The sequence below is a fragment of the Varanus komodoensis genome, unplaced genomic scaffold (genome assembly GCF_004798865.1).
Source record: "Varanus komodoensis strain SLA01 unplaced genomic scaffold, ASM479886v1 scaffold34_1, whole genome shotgun sequence".
Classification (NCBI taxonomy): domain Eukaryota; kingdom Metazoa; phylum Chordata; class Lepidosauria; order Squamata; family Varanidae; genus Varanus; species Varanus komodoensis.
In genome coordinates, this window is record NW_025335854.1 from 9,110,324 (window position 1) to 9,127,519 (window position 17,196).

The 17,196-nt window shown below is 53.4% G+C and overlaps 1 protein-coding gene across 1 annotated transcript in view; it reads left to right on the forward strand.

Moving 5' to 3' along the window:
- Positions 1–16,758, forward strand: part of TNR (tenascin R) — a 57,003-nt gene extending 40,245 nt beyond the window's left edge. The window contains exons 13-21 of the mRNA XM_044439187.1: positions 971–1,090; positions 1,946–2,089; positions 2,519–2,649; positions 3,343–3,475; positions 8,761–8,912; positions 12,685–12,781; positions 13,972–14,133; positions 15,200–15,363; positions 16,639–16,758. Of these exons, the coding sequence (XP_044295122.1) occupies positions 971–1,090; positions 1,946–2,089; positions 2,519–2,649; positions 3,343–3,475; positions 8,761–8,912; positions 12,685–12,781; positions 13,972–14,133; positions 15,200–15,363; positions 16,639–16,758 (1,223 nt within the window). The remainder of the gene's footprint in view (positions 1–970; positions 1,091–1,945; positions 2,090–2,518; positions 2,650–3,342; positions 3,476–8,760; positions 8,913–12,684; positions 12,782–13,971; positions 14,134–15,199; positions 15,364–16,638) is intronic.
- Positions 16,759–17,196: the final 438 nt, after the last annotated feature.

The window sequence follows — 17,196 nt, forward strand, 5'->3', positions numbered from 1 at the left end:
TATTGTATTATATAGATAAGAGTTCCGAAATTCCTGGCAGTGATAAAAGGCTTCTTTTCATGAGGTACCAGTGCTTAGCAGAGGTTTCTTCTTCTTTGTGGGAGGAAGAAGGCATCCTTTGCATGAGTGTTTTCCCTCAGAGTCTGCCTTTCTCTGCCCTTCTCTATATTCCATTAGCCAACCACAAGGTGGAACTGTGGTATAGCTGCAAAAAGCAGAATTCTGACCATTTTCATTCTGGTTCGCTCCACATCTGAAATTTGATCGCTGACTCTCCTCACTGTAAAAAGACCAGAAAAACAAAACTAAAGAAAACACACAGAAATGTCTGGAAAATGCAGGAGAGGCCCTGACGGGCGATGGCCATCGTGAAAAGTACCCACAGGGTACTGAGCAAGGGATCACAAGCGCACAACAAATGCCTTGTGCAGCGAAGCCCAAAGCCAAGTGGCAAGAGCTGAGTTAGTCTGAAGAAAGCATATCTGTGTTCCACAAGAAGGTTCGGTTTATTTGGGGTGATAATAGTTTCGGCTTTTTTGTCTCTTTCTTAAACAAAAACCTCTCAAAGCACAGCCCTACTGAGAAGGATGTTGTAAAGGAGAGACACAAGTAATAATAAAAATAATATTTCTTTATTATAATAATATTGGTAAAATATATAGCAAAGTAGGGTAAAAATAATACTATTGGGTCCCACTGGCACAAGCATCGATGACTCTACCTAATTCCATACTTCTGTGATTCTGACGGCAGCACAGAAGCGTCTTGTGCACCAAAACTGAACTCAGCATGAAACAGGGGCCATGATGCGGGTTGTGCTTTCTGATTGTCTGCTTTGATTCTGCAGCTTTTTTGGGGGCTTCTGCAGTGCTTGAGGCTGTTCTTCAGGGTTATTTCTTTGTCAGGGCTAACAGCCGAATGGAATAAATGACTGCAATGGTTCCTTCCTCACCTGGACTCTCTTTTGCAGCCATGGATAACCCAGAAGGCTTGACTGCCACCAATATCACACCAACAGAAGCTCTGCTGGAGTGGGTGCCACCCAGGGGTGAGGTTGAGAATTATGTCATCGTGCTCACACATGACACAGGTATGTTCGTGTCTTCTAGAGGCAGGTGAGGGGAGGCTTGGCCTTTGATGGGCTGGAGGAAGGCACCCAGCAGGTGACAGAAAGGGGCCCCGAGTCCCCGTCTGCCTCCACACAGCCTCGGGCTCTGTCCCAAGTGCCTGGGCCTACCGTCTGCCCCCAGGTCATGCTCATCTACCAGAGGGCCAGCCCTGAACGTGGAAGGCCGGAGGGAGAGGGCAGAGTCACTGAAGCCCTTGGAGGAAGAAGCCGCGTGGGAGCTGCAGCTCCCAGCCATGGGGATGTTTTTGGGCCTGCAGAGCTGTGCCATCTGCACCTCTCCATTTCTGTCACACAGTTCAGTTTCAGCCACATACACAAAAAGCACAACGAGGGCCCTGCTGGGAAAAGCCTCTGCTGTTGCTGAGGAAGCCAGTGTCCCTTGACTGCATGTCTGAAGGAAGAGCATGACGCTAGTGCAGAAAGAGGCACAGGACCAGCTTATCCCTCCAAAATGCCCTCTACTTTTGCTGGCACCCCTGCCAGAGTACGACGGGCTCATACTGGTCTGATGTCCGCTCCGTGGGGTTCCTCATGGCTTCCTTCCGATGGCCCCCAGTCTTGACCGGGGACAGAATCCCGTGCTGATCTCAACCTTATGGAGGGTTCATCCATATGCTCCAGTCACGGCCCAGTGTGAAGTCCTCCTATGTGGCTTTTGAGATTGCCACATTTGCGTCAGGCTAAGAACTAGCTGAAGGTGGGACCATTCCCCTGGGTGGAATTTCCAGCAAAGGTTCACTTTCCGTTGGTTCCCACACTGGAAGGCGTTCGCCTCTGATCACCTCATGCTCTGTACACTCTCTCTTCTGATTCCAGTTGCGGGAGAGACCATTTTGGTCGATGGGGTCAACCAGGAGTACCAGCTGACGGATCTGCTTCCAAGCACCAGCTATGGAGTCACCATGTACGCCACCAGTGGGCCCGTCACCAGCAGAACCATCTACACCAACTTCTCCACGCGTAAGTTTAGCATATCCTTCCCCCTGTTGGAGCTACGGTCAAAACCGTTTAGAAATCTCTTCAGAGGGGTGGAAGAGAAACCAAACTATTGGCTGATATGGTAAGTCCATAGTTTGACACTCTTGAATTAGCTTAGGTACCCAGAATATAGCTTTACTGTCATAACCCCACCTCCAAAAGCACCAAGGTCTTCAGGGTTAACCAAGCATTAAATCTGTTTCTGCTGCTTCTTGGGATGGAGATTTCCTTCAGCCTGCCCTCTTCAGCAGTGACACGGAGCTTTTGTTAGTCCTCCGATGGCTGAAGAACCTGGAAGGCAGCCTTCAGTTAGAAAATTGCCCATTGCTCTGCAGGATTGCTTAAAAAAATTAATTGTCCTCCAAATCAACCTACACGCCCCTGCTTTGATTCCTTTTCCAACCTCTGCAGTTTTGGATCCTCCATCCAATCTGACAGCGAGCAAAGTGACACGGCGGAGCGCGCTTCTCTCGTGGCTGCCCCCTATGGCCGATATTGAGAACTACATCATGACATACCGGTCGCCCGATGGAAGCCGCAAGGTGAGCCCGGTGATGGGGCCGGGGGCTGGGCCAAACGGTCTCTCGGCCTGGGGTTGCATTTTGTGGTTCTGCTTGAGGACAGCAGTTCAGCAAAGGCTCTCCGCACTCAGTGCGTTGCCCCTTTGCTCTGGCTCTGGCCACCAGCTCTGGCCACTGGTTTTTTAATCCTATAAATACAAATAAATTAACAATTAAAATGAGTTTTAAATAAAAAGGTCTTAGCCTGGCGCTGAAAAGCAAATAAGGACGGCGCCAGGCGGACCTCTCTGGGGAGCACATTCCATAGATGGCTCAGTGCTGTCTCAGCTCTACAAGGCCTATGAGATGGGGCTGTTTCCCCCACGAAGCCCATTCAGAGTGAGGGAAAGGTCACGTCATCCGAAGCAGGTGAGGCCTGCCAATCTATCACTCTCTCTGCTGGTTTGCACTGATGCCTTTTTAAAAAAATGAGTGACACTTTCTTGGGTTTGGGCTGCACTAAATGCCCTGCTCCAGTTAGAAGGCATTCCTGAGGCTGCTTTTTCTCGCAGCTCGCTCGTTTTGGCTGGAGCTTAGTGTAGTTACATCGGCAAAATCCCCGCCTGGTATCCCTCAGGACCAAATCCCAACAATCTGAACGCTTCTGGCTTCTACTTCCATATGTCTTGCGTAAGCTCCACCAACATCTGCTCTGCTTTCCATCCTGGAGTACAGGAGCTGATTGTGGATGCGGAAGACACCTGGATCCGCCTTGAAGGGCTCTCGGAAAATACGGAATACACCGTGCGCCTGCAGGCAGCCCAGGACGCCATGCGGAGCGGGTTCACCTCCACCACCTTCACGACAGGTAAGGGGCTGCCTCACCCGACATGCGCCTGCACTGGCGTGGCTGCAAATACTTTGCCCTGAGGCCTCATCCGGTTGTCCTGAGCACCCCAAGTATTCCGCATCTTGCATTACATTAACTTTGCATTTTATTGCATTCTGCATCATTTGCAGTTTTGTTTATTTAAACCATTGGCTAGTCACCCTACAGATGTAGCTCCTAGAACAGTCCGCAGATAAATCGTGCAAATACAACACAGATAAAGAAATATGCACAGGAAACCAGCCAGTCATTGTGGGCATTTAAAAATAATGCAGCATACGTCTATCAACTTGGGATTTTTTCTATAATTGGCTGGAGAAATGGGACTTGGCATAAATTTAGAGATGTTTTCAAGTTATTATAAACTGATTTGAATTTGACTATAGAATGTTAAAAAATATGCAGTAGGGGGTTGACCCAGTAATCCTATGTATGTGATGATTGATGTTTTTAGTATCAGTTTAAATTTTTAATAAAACTTTAACAAAAAAGAAAGAAAAGCATGCAGTGTAAAAGCACAAAACAGGCTTCAAGGCAAGGAAAAACGGCTTCTGCCTGGCACTGAAAGGAGAACGGAGACAGATCCTCTGGAGAGGCAAAATGGGGAAGACCCAGCCACCTCCTGCCTTGCTCTTGATGGCAAGTAGGGGATGCGGAGCGGGGCCTCTGCGACCCGCTTCGGGGGCTTTGCAGAGTTTGCAAAGCCCTCCTCCCACAGAAGGCAACAGCCTCCGTGAGAATTAGTGGGGCACGGTGTGGTCGTGGCCGCGCCATCTCTGCCCATGAGACTTTGCACCCAGTGAACGGCGCTCTGGCAGCCACTTGGACTGGGAATCCACCCTCGTCAGTTTGAGAAGTGCACAGGGGCCAGCCATCCAGCTTTTAAATTCCACGGAGTACCTCCAGGGGGAGAGGCGGCCTCCGCTGCTGCACGCCCCCTGAGGGGGCACCAGAGCAGCAGTGGAAGCGGGCCAGCGAGTGCTCCTCATCTTTATGCCCAGACATTTCTCTGGACTCATCACCAGCTGCTGCGAGCCCAACAGAACCAAGGCATGGTGGAACGGAGCGATTTTATCCTCACAATCAACAGCACTCCCCAGAGGGACCTTGCTCGTCATCCGAGCACCCCTGACAGCAAAGCCCCAGTGAGCCGGGACAGGCAGGAGGTGCGGCGGCGGAGAAGCATTGCTTCAGTTCTGCCAAAATACAGCTACAAGATGTGCTCAAAGATCCTCTGCCATTGCGTCTGGTTGTGGTCACATTTCCATCCCCTCTGCTGTAGCTGTCATCCCAGTCACTTCATTTTCCCAAGCCCCTGGTAAATCAGGGGCTAAACAGACTGTCCATTTTAGACAGAATGAAATCTGGTCTTATGAGAAATCCTATTTCTTTGCCAGATAGTTGATCCTACATGAAATTGCTGTCCACTGAGGGGCAGAGAGCCAAGAAAGGCTGTTGCCCAGAACAGCAGCACCATTTCCGCAGCTGGTGCAGCTGCCTTGCAGTCCTGCCCTCTGCCGGGGTAGCCAGTCCCATGGGGAGGAGCTGGAAACCCCAGATGCTTCACCCACATTGTCTGGATGTGGCTTATGGGGTGGGAGGGCAGGACTCAACACAGACCTGTCAGCTTGCCAGCACGTCTGTGTTCGTTGCGACCTGTGCTTCGGCCTTAGATCAGAGAAAGCAAACCGCTTCATTTTCAGGTTCCACTGCCTAACCTTCATTTATTCATAATACAGCAAGTCATTTTGGTTATCAGGATCAGACTCCCCAGTCTGAATCCGTCCTCTGCTGTTGAAAATTTAGATCGGCTTATGCAACTAATGGTTGTGATCCAGGGGCTGGTGCATTTGAGAAAGCAGCAGGTTTTCCGGAAAGAGAATGCCTCTTTGGAGGAAGCACTTCTGGAAACCCCTTAAGAATGCGAGAAGCTCATGAAGGCCGGACGGACGTGGAATTGCTTCTCTGGAAAAGACAAAGTGGTCAAATCCAATTACATCGGTACCTGGCTGTTTAAAAAAGATGAAAGGAGCTGTCCCCCCTCTGGTGCTGAAATCGCTCCCTCGGTGTTTCTATCTAGCGGTCTAAAAGGGCTGCCTCTGACCCGCTGCAGATATACGGAGACGCATGAAAGGCTTCTGACACGCAGCTGTTATCCACAGCCAGAAGCCTCACTTGCCTCACACAGCTGCAGTTCAGGGGCTGCGGCATTTTTCTCCCTTCCGCTTCAGCTGGTGGGAAAGGTGAGGCAGAGTGGGCTGCGAGGGAGGAAAGCCGACAAGGAGCCGATCCCGCTCGTAGCATGAAAAGTGCCTCCTGCAGCAGGGGCCGTCTAGAGGTACTTGGCTTCCAGTGCTTGGTGCCGGCTGATTTATGTGGAGGTGACCAACCTGGGCTGTTTGGGAGCTCTGGGGTGGCTTGCTCACTGCACCTGCCTTTGGGAGACATTCCTTCCGTCCGGCTCACAATTCCATGGACCAGGAGCACATGCGGAGTCTGTCCCGCCTGGAGCCAGCTGGCTCTGTGCCCACGGAGGTCCGTCTCTGCGCCAGTGAGGTCCATGCCCCACGCACACGTCCTTGGCCGCCGTGCATTTTTTTTCTCGTCGCCTTCCCCCCTCCTTGGCGCTTGATTTGTAAATTAGAGACTTGTGACATTCAAGACAGTCCCTCTTCTTCAGTCTCTGACCCACAGACCCTGGTTCCCTAACTGCCAGGTGTGTGGGGGGGAAGCACACACTATGAGACTCCCCCAAAACTTTAGTTTTAGCTTTAAATGCCATGAACCTGCCATGAAGCAGGAATATCTTCAGCTGCTTGTGTTTGCTCCCCCTCATTCACAAAAATTCAGGCCTCTTTCTCCCACTCCACTTTGGGGTGTGTCTTGTGTTTTACTCTGCCTGGTGCCTATAAAACCCCTTCCCCAGCCACACCCCATTTGTGAAGTCCGCCCCTAAATCTGTTTTCTTGAAGCTCCCCTTTTCTCAAAGCTTCCCCCTCTCAGGCTAGGTTCTCCTGTCCCTCCACATCCAGGGCTGCCCATTTTAATTGGAAGATAAATCAACTCTAGCATAATGTGATTAATAGATACATGCCAATTTTAATTGGTGAAGGAATGCGTTTTGTTAATGGGGCTTAGACGTAAGGGCATGCTTATTTGTCTTGCTGAAACACTTTTGATTCCAGAGTTGTGTGCACTGTAGTACAGACTGTGTTGTATGGATGTATAACAGCGAAAGAAAAAGAACAAATATGTGCACCTAGACTTAAATGGTTATATGCTGTCCAATAACATAAGTTCTTCAGGCAGTTTCCGATAAAAATTAAAAACATAAAAATCTAATAGAAAATAAAACCATACTGATTTCTCATTTGACATACTTTTGATTCCAGCATACAGCATTACTCTGTGAAAATTTGTAACAGGGAACAAAGAGGAAGAAAACGGAGCAGTGTCCTTCGCTTATTAAGTTTTAAGCTTTCTTTAAAAAGGTGCCTGTCTTGCAGAAGCTTGGTGATAAATTCGTTCGCATGTGGCCAGTTAACTAAACCCATTAATGAAAAGGTGGATGATTAATCAGCTACCAGTTCTCCAGCTGAGTGATTTTTCAGTCTCGTTCCCAGAAACCATGTAGTTCCTCCGAACCTTATCACTGGTTCTTCAATTAGAGGATCAATAATAGGAGACAAGCTCCTCTGAAAGGCCGTGTTCCCTCCACTACCCATCCTCCCCCACAGCGTGTGGGGAACGGTGCAGGGGACACGCATGGCCAAGGCGTTCATTCGCATGGCACAGCTGGGAGGCCCAACAGGCCTGAGCGGCGCCTGGCGCATGTGCCTCAAGATGGACCTCGGAGTCCTTTGCAACAGGCAGGGTTTGCACAAGGACAGGGATTTCTCAGCAGATGCCTCAGTTTGGAAGTGTTCACTGCTGGTAGCCCAGTGGACTACTAAATCCTCAGTCCGTCTAGAGGAGACCCCTTGGCAGGAAGGTCTGTGCCACTGAGATTCTAAGCAGTGATGGACACAAAGAGCAAAGACACACACGACTCGGCAAGAGGCTTTGGCTTCCTCTTTCCAAAAGCTCAGAATGCATGTTTTGTTAAAGGCAAATTTGGATCCCACACCGGGGAGTCTTCCCATCCTTTTGTTCATGAAAACCCATTTGGAATTTTTTGCGGCTGGAAGAAATTTACCCCTTTTCCCCTTACCAGCATTTCCCTGCCGGAAATCCACACCCTGGCTGGTGTTTGCCTTCCAAGCCGGTGTTTGTGGAAACACCGAAAGCAAGTAAGGGCAGGAATACAGCCCAGAGCTGGGGGAAGAGGTGAGGCGGAAGCTGTCCCCTTCCCACTGTGATGAAGTGAGGAATCCCGAGGGCACAGTCCAAGCATGCCCGTTCCTGTAATGCACAGCTTGATCCTAAGAAAGCTGAGAATCAAGCCAAACAGCCTGATTTACTCTGGTAATGCTCTCCAGGAAAACAATAAGTTATGATTAACAAAAGAGGAATATTTCTCAGGGGTGCAGTGGGTGTGTTAAGCCCACTCGTGTGGGCTCGAGACAGAGCAAGGGGCATTCATGCCTTCCGTTGTGTTGATAAGTACCTGTCCTTTGTTGCTCACACACATGTTGAGCTCCAGGGAAGCTGCAGTCCAAGAAACCCAAAAGGAGCCTTATTATGAATGTTTCCCATTTCTTCCGAGGTCTGTTCAGGGTTCAAAAGGTATGAATGTGGAATGAAACAAGCAGGGACGGCGAGGGGCTGGAGCAGACAGGTGGTCTGGCTGTGCCAGGTGTGGCGAGTCTGAAAGGCACGGAAACAGTGAGAAGCTGGGCTCACCCATGCGTGCGCAACAAGGACTCTTTCAGTAGCTTGGATCTGTTGCAGCATCCGGCTTTGGGGCCCTCCACTCCACGGATGAAGGGGCCCCTGATGCCCTGAGGGGGGCTCAGCCCATGCTCCACACTAACCTGCAAGGTGCCTCTTTGCTGTGCTCATCACACACCCTGTGCACGCACCACAAGATGCTTCCACTGCAATCGGGCAACCTCTGGCCGCTGGCCACGGGGGCCGGGGCTGATGGGAAGTTGCTGTGAATGGCCACGCATGGAATTAGCACGCCGAGTCACCTCTGAGTGAAGCCGGCTCAGTTTGCTCTCCCGGCGGTGAGCCTGCAGGGCCGATGTTCTTCCTGGGAACCGATGTGCAAGCATCCGGGCAGGTAAACCGGAGCATGAGCTGCCACTGCCCTCTCTCTGCAGGCGGCCGAGTGTTCATGAATCCCCAGGACTGTGCCCAGCACCTGATGAATGGAGACACGATGAGCGGCGTTTACACCATCAGCCTGAATGGAGACCTCAGCCAGCGAGTGCAGGTGTACTGCGACATGACCACGGACGGCGGAGGATGGATTGTGAGTGGGCAGACGGGGCCTCGTGCGTACGGCCCCCCTTTTCCCTTTCCGAAACATGCCTGGATTCCTTGCAGAAGCCAGACGGCCCGGTTCCCCAGTTCCTCACAGGCCTCTGATTGCAAACGGTACCGAAAACAGGCAAAAATAGAGTGATATGAAAGAGGCAGAGGAGCAGTTTATTTACTTACTTACTTACTTAAAACATTTCTATGCCACCCCATTCGCAAAAAGGATGCATGGGGCGGGGCTAATGAATATGAATAAGATGAATCCATTTGTATGCACAAGTTTATGTTATCATTCATACTTCACATTTTCCAATTCAGGGTATCCTAGGTAGGCTCCTTAAAAATATCTTTGCAGGAATCCTGAATGTGTGAATTTGGTTCCCTGCCTCAGGACAGCCCAGTAAAGGGAAGGCTGAGCACAGACCTACGGGGATGAACTCCGTATCATTGCCCCATAGAGGCAGCCTTAGCTTTGCTGGGCTCTAAGAGCTTCCCTGGGCCTCTCTAGCCATGATGCACTGAGGACAAGCCACTCGCAGGATCGCTGCCCATGTGGATGCATGTGGAGAGACCCAGAAAGTGCCATCGGGAGTCCGTGGCATTGCACAGAAAAGCAGGGCATCTCTTTGCCCCGCCTGCTGCTTCTCTGCCCCCCAATCCTTGCCATTTTTCTCCCTGTGCAGTTCCTGCTGCATGTTTTAAAGGCAGAGGCAAAACTCGGGGTGGCTGGGGGAGCAGGGAAGCTGGAAAGGGAAGGGTTAAGTATGCCACGGCCCAATTTTAAATTGCCCTTCCCTCAGCCTCGGTGTAGAAAGCAAGAACAAAGGGGCCATCAGAAGATCGTTAGTGGCTTGTGGGCATCGCTGAGTCCTGAGAGTGTGAGAGCAAGCAAAGAAAGCCATCTCACTGGGCATTTCATTTTCCATGCCTTAGGGACCAAGATAATAATAGGTGCACTCTGAGATTCCCTGTGATTTATCTGACACTTAACCTGCAACTCCCTCGGAGAGTGAAGCTTCTGCTGATTCATGACGCTATCGAGCAAATTAATCGACAGTGTCTTCTGAAATTTGAATGCTCACTGCTCAACGCGCTGCGGCCAGCTGTGGGGGGTGCCTAGCGGAGGCGGGCTGGCCTGGCAGAAGCCTGCAGGCAGCTTCCGGCTGTGGAGCATCTCCTCCTGCTTCCCAGCGGCCCTGCCAAATTTTGAGCAAGGTGTGGGCAGAGCAACCTGCAAAACGCCTGCTTTTATTCACACGTCCTCTTCCGTGGCGGAGCAGTATGAGGCCACACAAAGGTCGCCACCTCCTCGGCCCCCTGTGCATTCTGAAAGAGAGGAATGCTGCCAGCGAAGCAGCATCCGTGATGGAATTGAATGGTCGGCTCCGGTCTGAGGGTGTGGGGGGCACAGGCTCTGCCCCTCTGCTCCTCTGGGGCAGCTGCTGGGTTCTGCCGTAGCCCCTGCTGCCTCACAGCCTGACCCCAGGATGCTGTGACTGAGCAGCTGGCTGGCTCAGGGTCCTGGGGAGCCAACAGGAGCCCTGCTCTTGGCCTCATCTGTCTCCTGCCTCAAGCTTGGACTCGGGTCCTGATACCTGAAGGAGCGCCTTCTCCCCTGTGTGCCCTCCTGCCCCTTGAGATCTGAGGCGGGGGTCCTTCTTCGGGAGCCCTCCTTGAAGGAGATCAGGAGGGTGGCTACCCGGAGGAGGGCCTTCTCTGTGGTGGTCCCCCGATTGTGGAATATGCTCCCCAGAAAGGTTCGCCTGGCGCCAACGCTTTTTTCTTTTTGGCGCCAGGCAAGACTCTTTCTATGGTCCCACAATTTTACTGTTTAATTGGTTTTAATTGTGATTTTATTGTGAATTGCTGGATGCTGTGCCATTTTGATCTGGGCTTGTTGTAAGCTGTCCCAAGACTTTAGTGATGGGACGGTCTATAAAAGCCATGGATGGATGGACGGATGCTCGGATCTTCAGCCAGAGAAGCCCATTGGCTAGTTTAGCAGCTCCGGAGGCTCCCGGCCCACCCACCTTGGACCGCTTTGCCTGCTTCAGCTCCCTCTGAGGACCTGAGCTCCTTCTCTCTTGGGCTGCATCACTCGCCTCTCGCCCTTTACATCCGTGGCTGCCATGCCAGACGTGGCCGGCCTGCCCGGGAGCCCCTGCTTGTTTCCGTGCATCCCAGACCCCGATTTTATTGGCTTGGGCATGTGCATTCCTGAAAGCAATGAACACATTAGCAGATGGCACATGGTTGCCCCAGACAAGGCGTGTAAGGACTGGGAGGTGCATGCGCTTCAGGAACGAAATGCCCCAGACTTGATCCTGAAGAAACCACTCAATAAGGCGCTACCAGGAGGGGCAGGAAAGGAGCAGGAAGGGGGGATTGTCCATGTGGTGATCCGAGGACCTGAAGGTTCCCAAGCACTGAGGAAAGGGATTTCTTAGACTTCTAGAGGCACAATATGGTAGCCCCGGAAGGGCCCAGGAAGGCCCGATCCCACATCATGAATGCCTCCAGCCCACGGCCTCGAGGCCATCGGCTCCAATGTGGCGCTGCTCCAGCAATCAGAACGTCCCTCCTGATGTCCGGCTGGAACTGTGGTTCCGTGGCCAGCACTCCGGGATGACGGAGAAGAGACCCTGGCCTTCCCCTTGGTGGCAACCTCTCCTGCACGTGAAGAATGTCCTCCTCAGCCTTCTCTTCTCAAGGCCAAACGCGCCCAGTCCTTTCTTCACCTTGGTTAACCACCCAGAGAGCCTTTGATGACTGGGCAGTATAGGCATGAAATAAATACAATAATGAAGACAGGCGGGCATCAGAGTATTAGAGGCAGAGAAGGGAGAAGGTTGTCCTGAAAGGTGCACAAGCCCAAGGGCCGCGGGGCTAGGAGTGATTGGGAGGACCCACACATAGGGCGCATCTGCTAGGAACCAAAACTAGGCCCAAGGAGAGACGCCCCAGATAATTCTCCCCAAAAGCTGTCACTCAGAACGGCATCGGAAGGCCAGGGAATGCATGGGGTGCTTGCGCGGAGCCGTTCCTCTTCGACGAGCCAGATGAGCCGGTGGGAGGACATGCGTGAGCCGGGCCTGAGCCAGAGAGGGAGGACAGCGGCCCTCGGGTGGACCGTCGTCCCCAACCCCAGCCCGCTCCTGGCAGCGCAGACGCGGAGCCCAAGCAGGCTGTGAGATGCCCCGTGCCGATCGCTTGCAGGGCAGCGTGGGCTCTGCGGGCAAAGTATCTGCCTGAGTTATGCCCCGCTGAGCCAGCCCGCCCAGTTCCATGCTCGAGGGTCTCGCAGAGAGAGCGGCCTGTGCGAAGGAGCTCGCCTTGCCTCCCACGGGAAGGCTGGCCTGACCCCCGCCATCCTGCCCTCCTTGCTGACGAGCCGATGCTCGCACAGCTTGCGCTGCCCACAATCCCCATGTTTCCATACGGAAAGCGTTCCAGCAAAGGGGGCTCCGGTCAGACGTTCTCTGGACTAGCACGGCAGTGAGGTCTCCTGCCCGTGAAAGGCCGCGAGGACAGGGAAGCGATGCCCAAGCCCGACACGTGTGTGCTGAGCGGAGCGAGTGCCTCCCACCAGCCCTGGGACACCTGCGTCCTGCACGTGAACGTCAGTGTGCGCGCTTGTGCATGTGAAGCTTCCACAGTAAAGAGCCCACACCTTCCTGGCGTGTCACCTGCAGCAACGCCACCTGCGGGCGTTTTGTCACCGCACTGCTCTGCTGCGTGTCACCTTTGTCCTTCTCTCACTGCAGGTGTTCCAGAGGAGGCAGAACGGGCTGACCGATTTCTTCCGGAAGTGGGCAGACTATCGTGTTGGCTTCGGAAACCTGGAGGATGAGTTCTGGCTGGGTGAGCAACCTTTGCCCTGGGTTTGTCCCTGCCTCTCTGGGGGAAGACGCGAGACCCTGCCCGCCACTCCCTTCCCACCGGCACCTGGCTCCGCCTCTCCCATGCGCTTGTCCTGCACTGCCCCTCCAGTCACAAAGGACTTCCTCCTCTTTCTCCGGCCCTGCGAGATCCATCAACCTGGCTCTAGACTCGCCAGGGCTCTCCGACCTTTGTCCCGCCTGTGCTCAGGGTGAAGCCGATGCGCTTTTCCGGCAGCATGGTGCAAGCGGCATGCGGCAAGACGAATCTCCCGCTTGCCTCCGTGGTTCCGGGGCCATCAGGCACCTTCGCTCTCCGCAGAAACCTGACCGAGTCATTTCATTCCATGCCTTCTGTGTTTCTGGCTGCTTCACCGGCATGCCGCCGTTTGGCAGGATTGTCAGCCGCTGCTGAGGGGAAGCCTAAGCCTAGGCCGAGGCTTTGTCCTGGGTTGGGTCCAAGCCCCCTGTGACAGGCAGCTGTGCAGCTGGTCCATGAGGAGGGGGCCCTCAACTCTGCCTAATTAAGCCAACGTATTAGTAATCCTTTCATGCCTGGAAACCCGGCAGTGTTTGCTCTGTGCCGGCAAAACCATGTATTAGCATAGCAACACGCAACTACATCCAAGCATCTTAAAAGGTGATTGTCAAGCACCCAACTCTCAGTTTTACTTGAACTGCCGTGCGTGAGGAGGTTATGCTCACAACCCCAGCCACATTCAAAATGAATGTGTCCCCCACACTCACCCTCTCTCTCTCTCTCTCTCTCTCTCTCTCTCTCTCTCTCTCTCACACACACACACACACACTCTCTCTCTCTCTCTCTCTCTCTCTCTCTCTCTCTCTCTCTCTCTCTCACATACTGGACTTAGCCCCAGAAAAATTACTCCCCCGGTGCCTTTGGGACCCTTTTCCTAATGCTAACTATAGCATCAGCAGGGCAGGGATAGGGCATAATTTTCTTCAGAGGTACAGATGAGGGAGGAATGAAACCCCCCTCCCTGCACACTGCCATTCCCATGATCCCCGCTGCCTAGAAATGCCCCCATCACCCCTCAGCAGCAGCAGCAGGGACACCGTTCCTGCCACGGAAGCCCCTCCCAGCCACGTTCTTCACACGCTTTCTGCCTACACCCTCTTACCAAATCTCGTTTGCCTAATTTTTCCCTCCAGGGCTAGACAACATGCAAAAGATCACGTCCCAGGGCCGGTATGAGCTGCGGATAGACATGCGGGACGGCCAGGAAGTGGCCTATGCCTATTATGACAAATTCTCCATTGGAGACTCCCGAAGCCTCTACAAGCTCCGGATAGGAGACTACAACGGCACAGCCGGTACCAGCGCCACCCCTGCCCCTCCCCCATCGCCTCAGGCGGGCCCTCTCCCTCCGGGCCTTTCCTTGCAGGGGTCCTCGCCACACTCCAGAACACGAGACAGCGACATGTCTTCCTCCGTGGCGCTGGAGGGGAAGGCATGGAGGCACGGGCAGAGGGCCGCTCTCCGTGGCAAAAGACCTTCAGCCCAGCCCTGCTTCTCCTCCATCTTCCCACCCTGAACAACCCTCGGCTCCTTTGCCCCCACCCAAAGCAGCCAGTTCTGCTCATGCACTCCAGGCACCCATCCATCAGATCTCTGCACGTCCCCACCCCATATTTCCAACCCAAAGCACAATCCACAGGGTGAGCGTCGGCCAAGCAGGGCTTCTTTGGAACATGCCCTTTGACCTCTGTAAGGATGTGAGCGCCTAAGTCCAGTCACGGTGGAAGCCCCTGCTTCGTGGCCCTTCTTTTCACGCCAGGGTTCCAGGATCCGGCCGCAGCATCGCCGCTTAAATGAGTGACGTGGTGATGCTCTGGCTCCAACTCTGGGGAGCTGCTTCCCCTGGAAATGCTGACCCATTTCACTGGCTCAGCTGGAGCGCTGGTCCGCAGAGGCTTCCCACTGCAGTTCTGGGGTCTTCCCATGGCTGGAAGTGTTCAGCGCCAGCCTCGCTCTCATGTCAGGTCCAAAGCTGCTAACGCAAGGCCTCATCTTAGGCTGAGCCAAGACAGAAGGGGTCCCTGCCCCATCGACAGCATCCCCCTTGCAGGGAAGGTTTCAGGAGACCTCAAAAGGGGTCCCGGGGCTCTCCAATGTGGGACGCGGTCCCTCCTGCCACTCCACCCATTCATTCCGATGGCGGCGAGTGGGGCAGGAAAGCGAGGTGGCAGAGGAGCTTCACCCCTGCATGCAGGTCCTTCCGTGAGAACCTGCAGTCGGACGTGGGAAGGCCTCCACGGAAGCGCGGCCATCAGTGGTGGCCGCAGTGGCTTCAGTGGATGGTGCTGCAGTCCAGCGGCGGATGGACCCTGAGAGGCCATCCTTGACCCTAACCAGGCCTAAGGGGTGCCTTCTTTGCAGGGGATTCCCTCACCTACCATCAGGGGCGCCCCTTCTCCACCAAAGACAGAGACAACGACGTCGCCGTCACAAACTGCGCCATGTCGTACAAAGGGGCTTGGTGGTATAAGAATTGCCACCGCACCAATCTCAATGGCAAGTACGGCGAGTCGCGACACAGCCAGGTAAGCACAGGTTCGGTGGGGGTTCTTGCAAGGGCTGCATGTCTGTGATATGTTTCATGCGCCTTCTTGCGCATAAGCAGAGCGCTGGCGTCATGGTGGTGGCTGTGAGCTCGGGCTGAAAACCAGGCTGGCCTTGCTTCGAAGCTCATGTCCATCGAGAGCTCCCAGGCGGGGTGGGATACGGTGCTCAGCCTCACCTCCTCAGCACCCTGGGCAGGCACTGGACTGGCCCAGCTCCTGGGCAGGATGAGGGGAACTAAGTGGTGTCATTTGGATGTCCCGTTTCAGACTTCTCCACAAGCTTGTCTTAGGCATTGAATGGTAGTTTGCATGTCTCCAGGCATGTTTGGTTTTTCTCTGTTTGATTAGGGGTGGGATCCAGGTGCCAGGTGTGCAGAGGGCATCTCTCCACCTTGCCCAGGACATCAGGTGCCTGCCAGAAAGCCAGTGGGAAGGTGCCGAACAACAAAATGTCACTGGAGTAAATTGCACTGAGGAGATAGAGCGACACGCCCACTCTCACTCTTATAGGGCTATTTTAAAGGTTCTTAAAACAGAGCCTTTCCATAAAACACACAGAATGAGATGGCAGGGAAAACGTGGAGATCTTTGATTACATAATTTTTAATTATAAATAGAAGTTTCCACACATTTTTGAATATTCTTTCTGCTTCTCCTTTCTCCACCAAAAACCTCAGCAGAAAGGGCTCGAATTAAGCTGAGTCAACACAACTGGGAACGGGCTGTGCAAAGGTCTGTTTCTGAGCCACTGGTTTCCTATACGCAGGAACTGGGGAACACGATCCCCTGGTACAGCCAGAGGGGGATATGATCCTGGGGGGGGGGGGAATGCAAGCAGAATCCCATCACCTTATTCTGCATAACTTTTAAGTCCTGGTCTTGCAAAAGTCTGGCTTGGCGGAGACCACGGTTGCCTCATCTGGCCCCTTCAGGACTAAGCCCCTTCCCTTTCTCAAAGGTTATTTTCTATATGGGTTCATTACAAAATGTGGCCTTCCTATCAGCAGCCTGAACTGGGAAGTTTTCACCATCTCGGGCCTCCGTCTCCTCTTTCTTCTGAATATCTAAACCGGCCTGGATGTATGTGATGTGCTAAAATACCATGGCTGTAAACACCACCAGCCTTGTACCCGCTTCCTTGCACTTAAAATATTTCTGCAGGGAGAGCTAGGAGGGCAAATTTCTGGGTGAGAACACCTGCATGACCATACCTGCTCCTCTCTCCAATACCCTTTCCTCTGTTCCCAACCCCAGGGTATCAACTGGTACCACTGGAAAGGCCACGAGTTCTCCATACCCTTTGTGGAAATGAAGATGCGACCCTATAACCACCGCAACCCCTCGGGGAGGAAACGGCGGTCCGTGCAGCTGTGAACTGGCAGGAAAGCCTCTGGAAAAGAGCAGCCCTTTCTGTCATTTGTTTGTATTTTATAATATGGAACGGGAAGAGCAGACGTGACCCTGAGGAGCCCACCTGCTGCCCAGTGGCCGAGGGAAGCCGTGACGCTTTGGCCCGAGAGCGACCTCGAAGCTTTGCTGCCATTCCCAGTGACCTGTCGAGTCCTCGTCTGGCCCCAGCTCCATACCAGAAGAGCTGGGGGTGGTCGCTCGTACTCTCTCCTGAAGCGATCAGGAGGCGGCTTCACCGAAGGTTTTCTCCTTAACCTAATTTCCGTTGTAGGTGCTTCCTTCACATGCCAAGCCGCTCCGTCATGGAGCAGGGAGGTTCCCGCCGCCGTATGCATTCGGCGACCTTGTCACCACGAAGCCTGTGGGGTCGGCACATGCCCCACTTCCAGGACAGGGACTCCA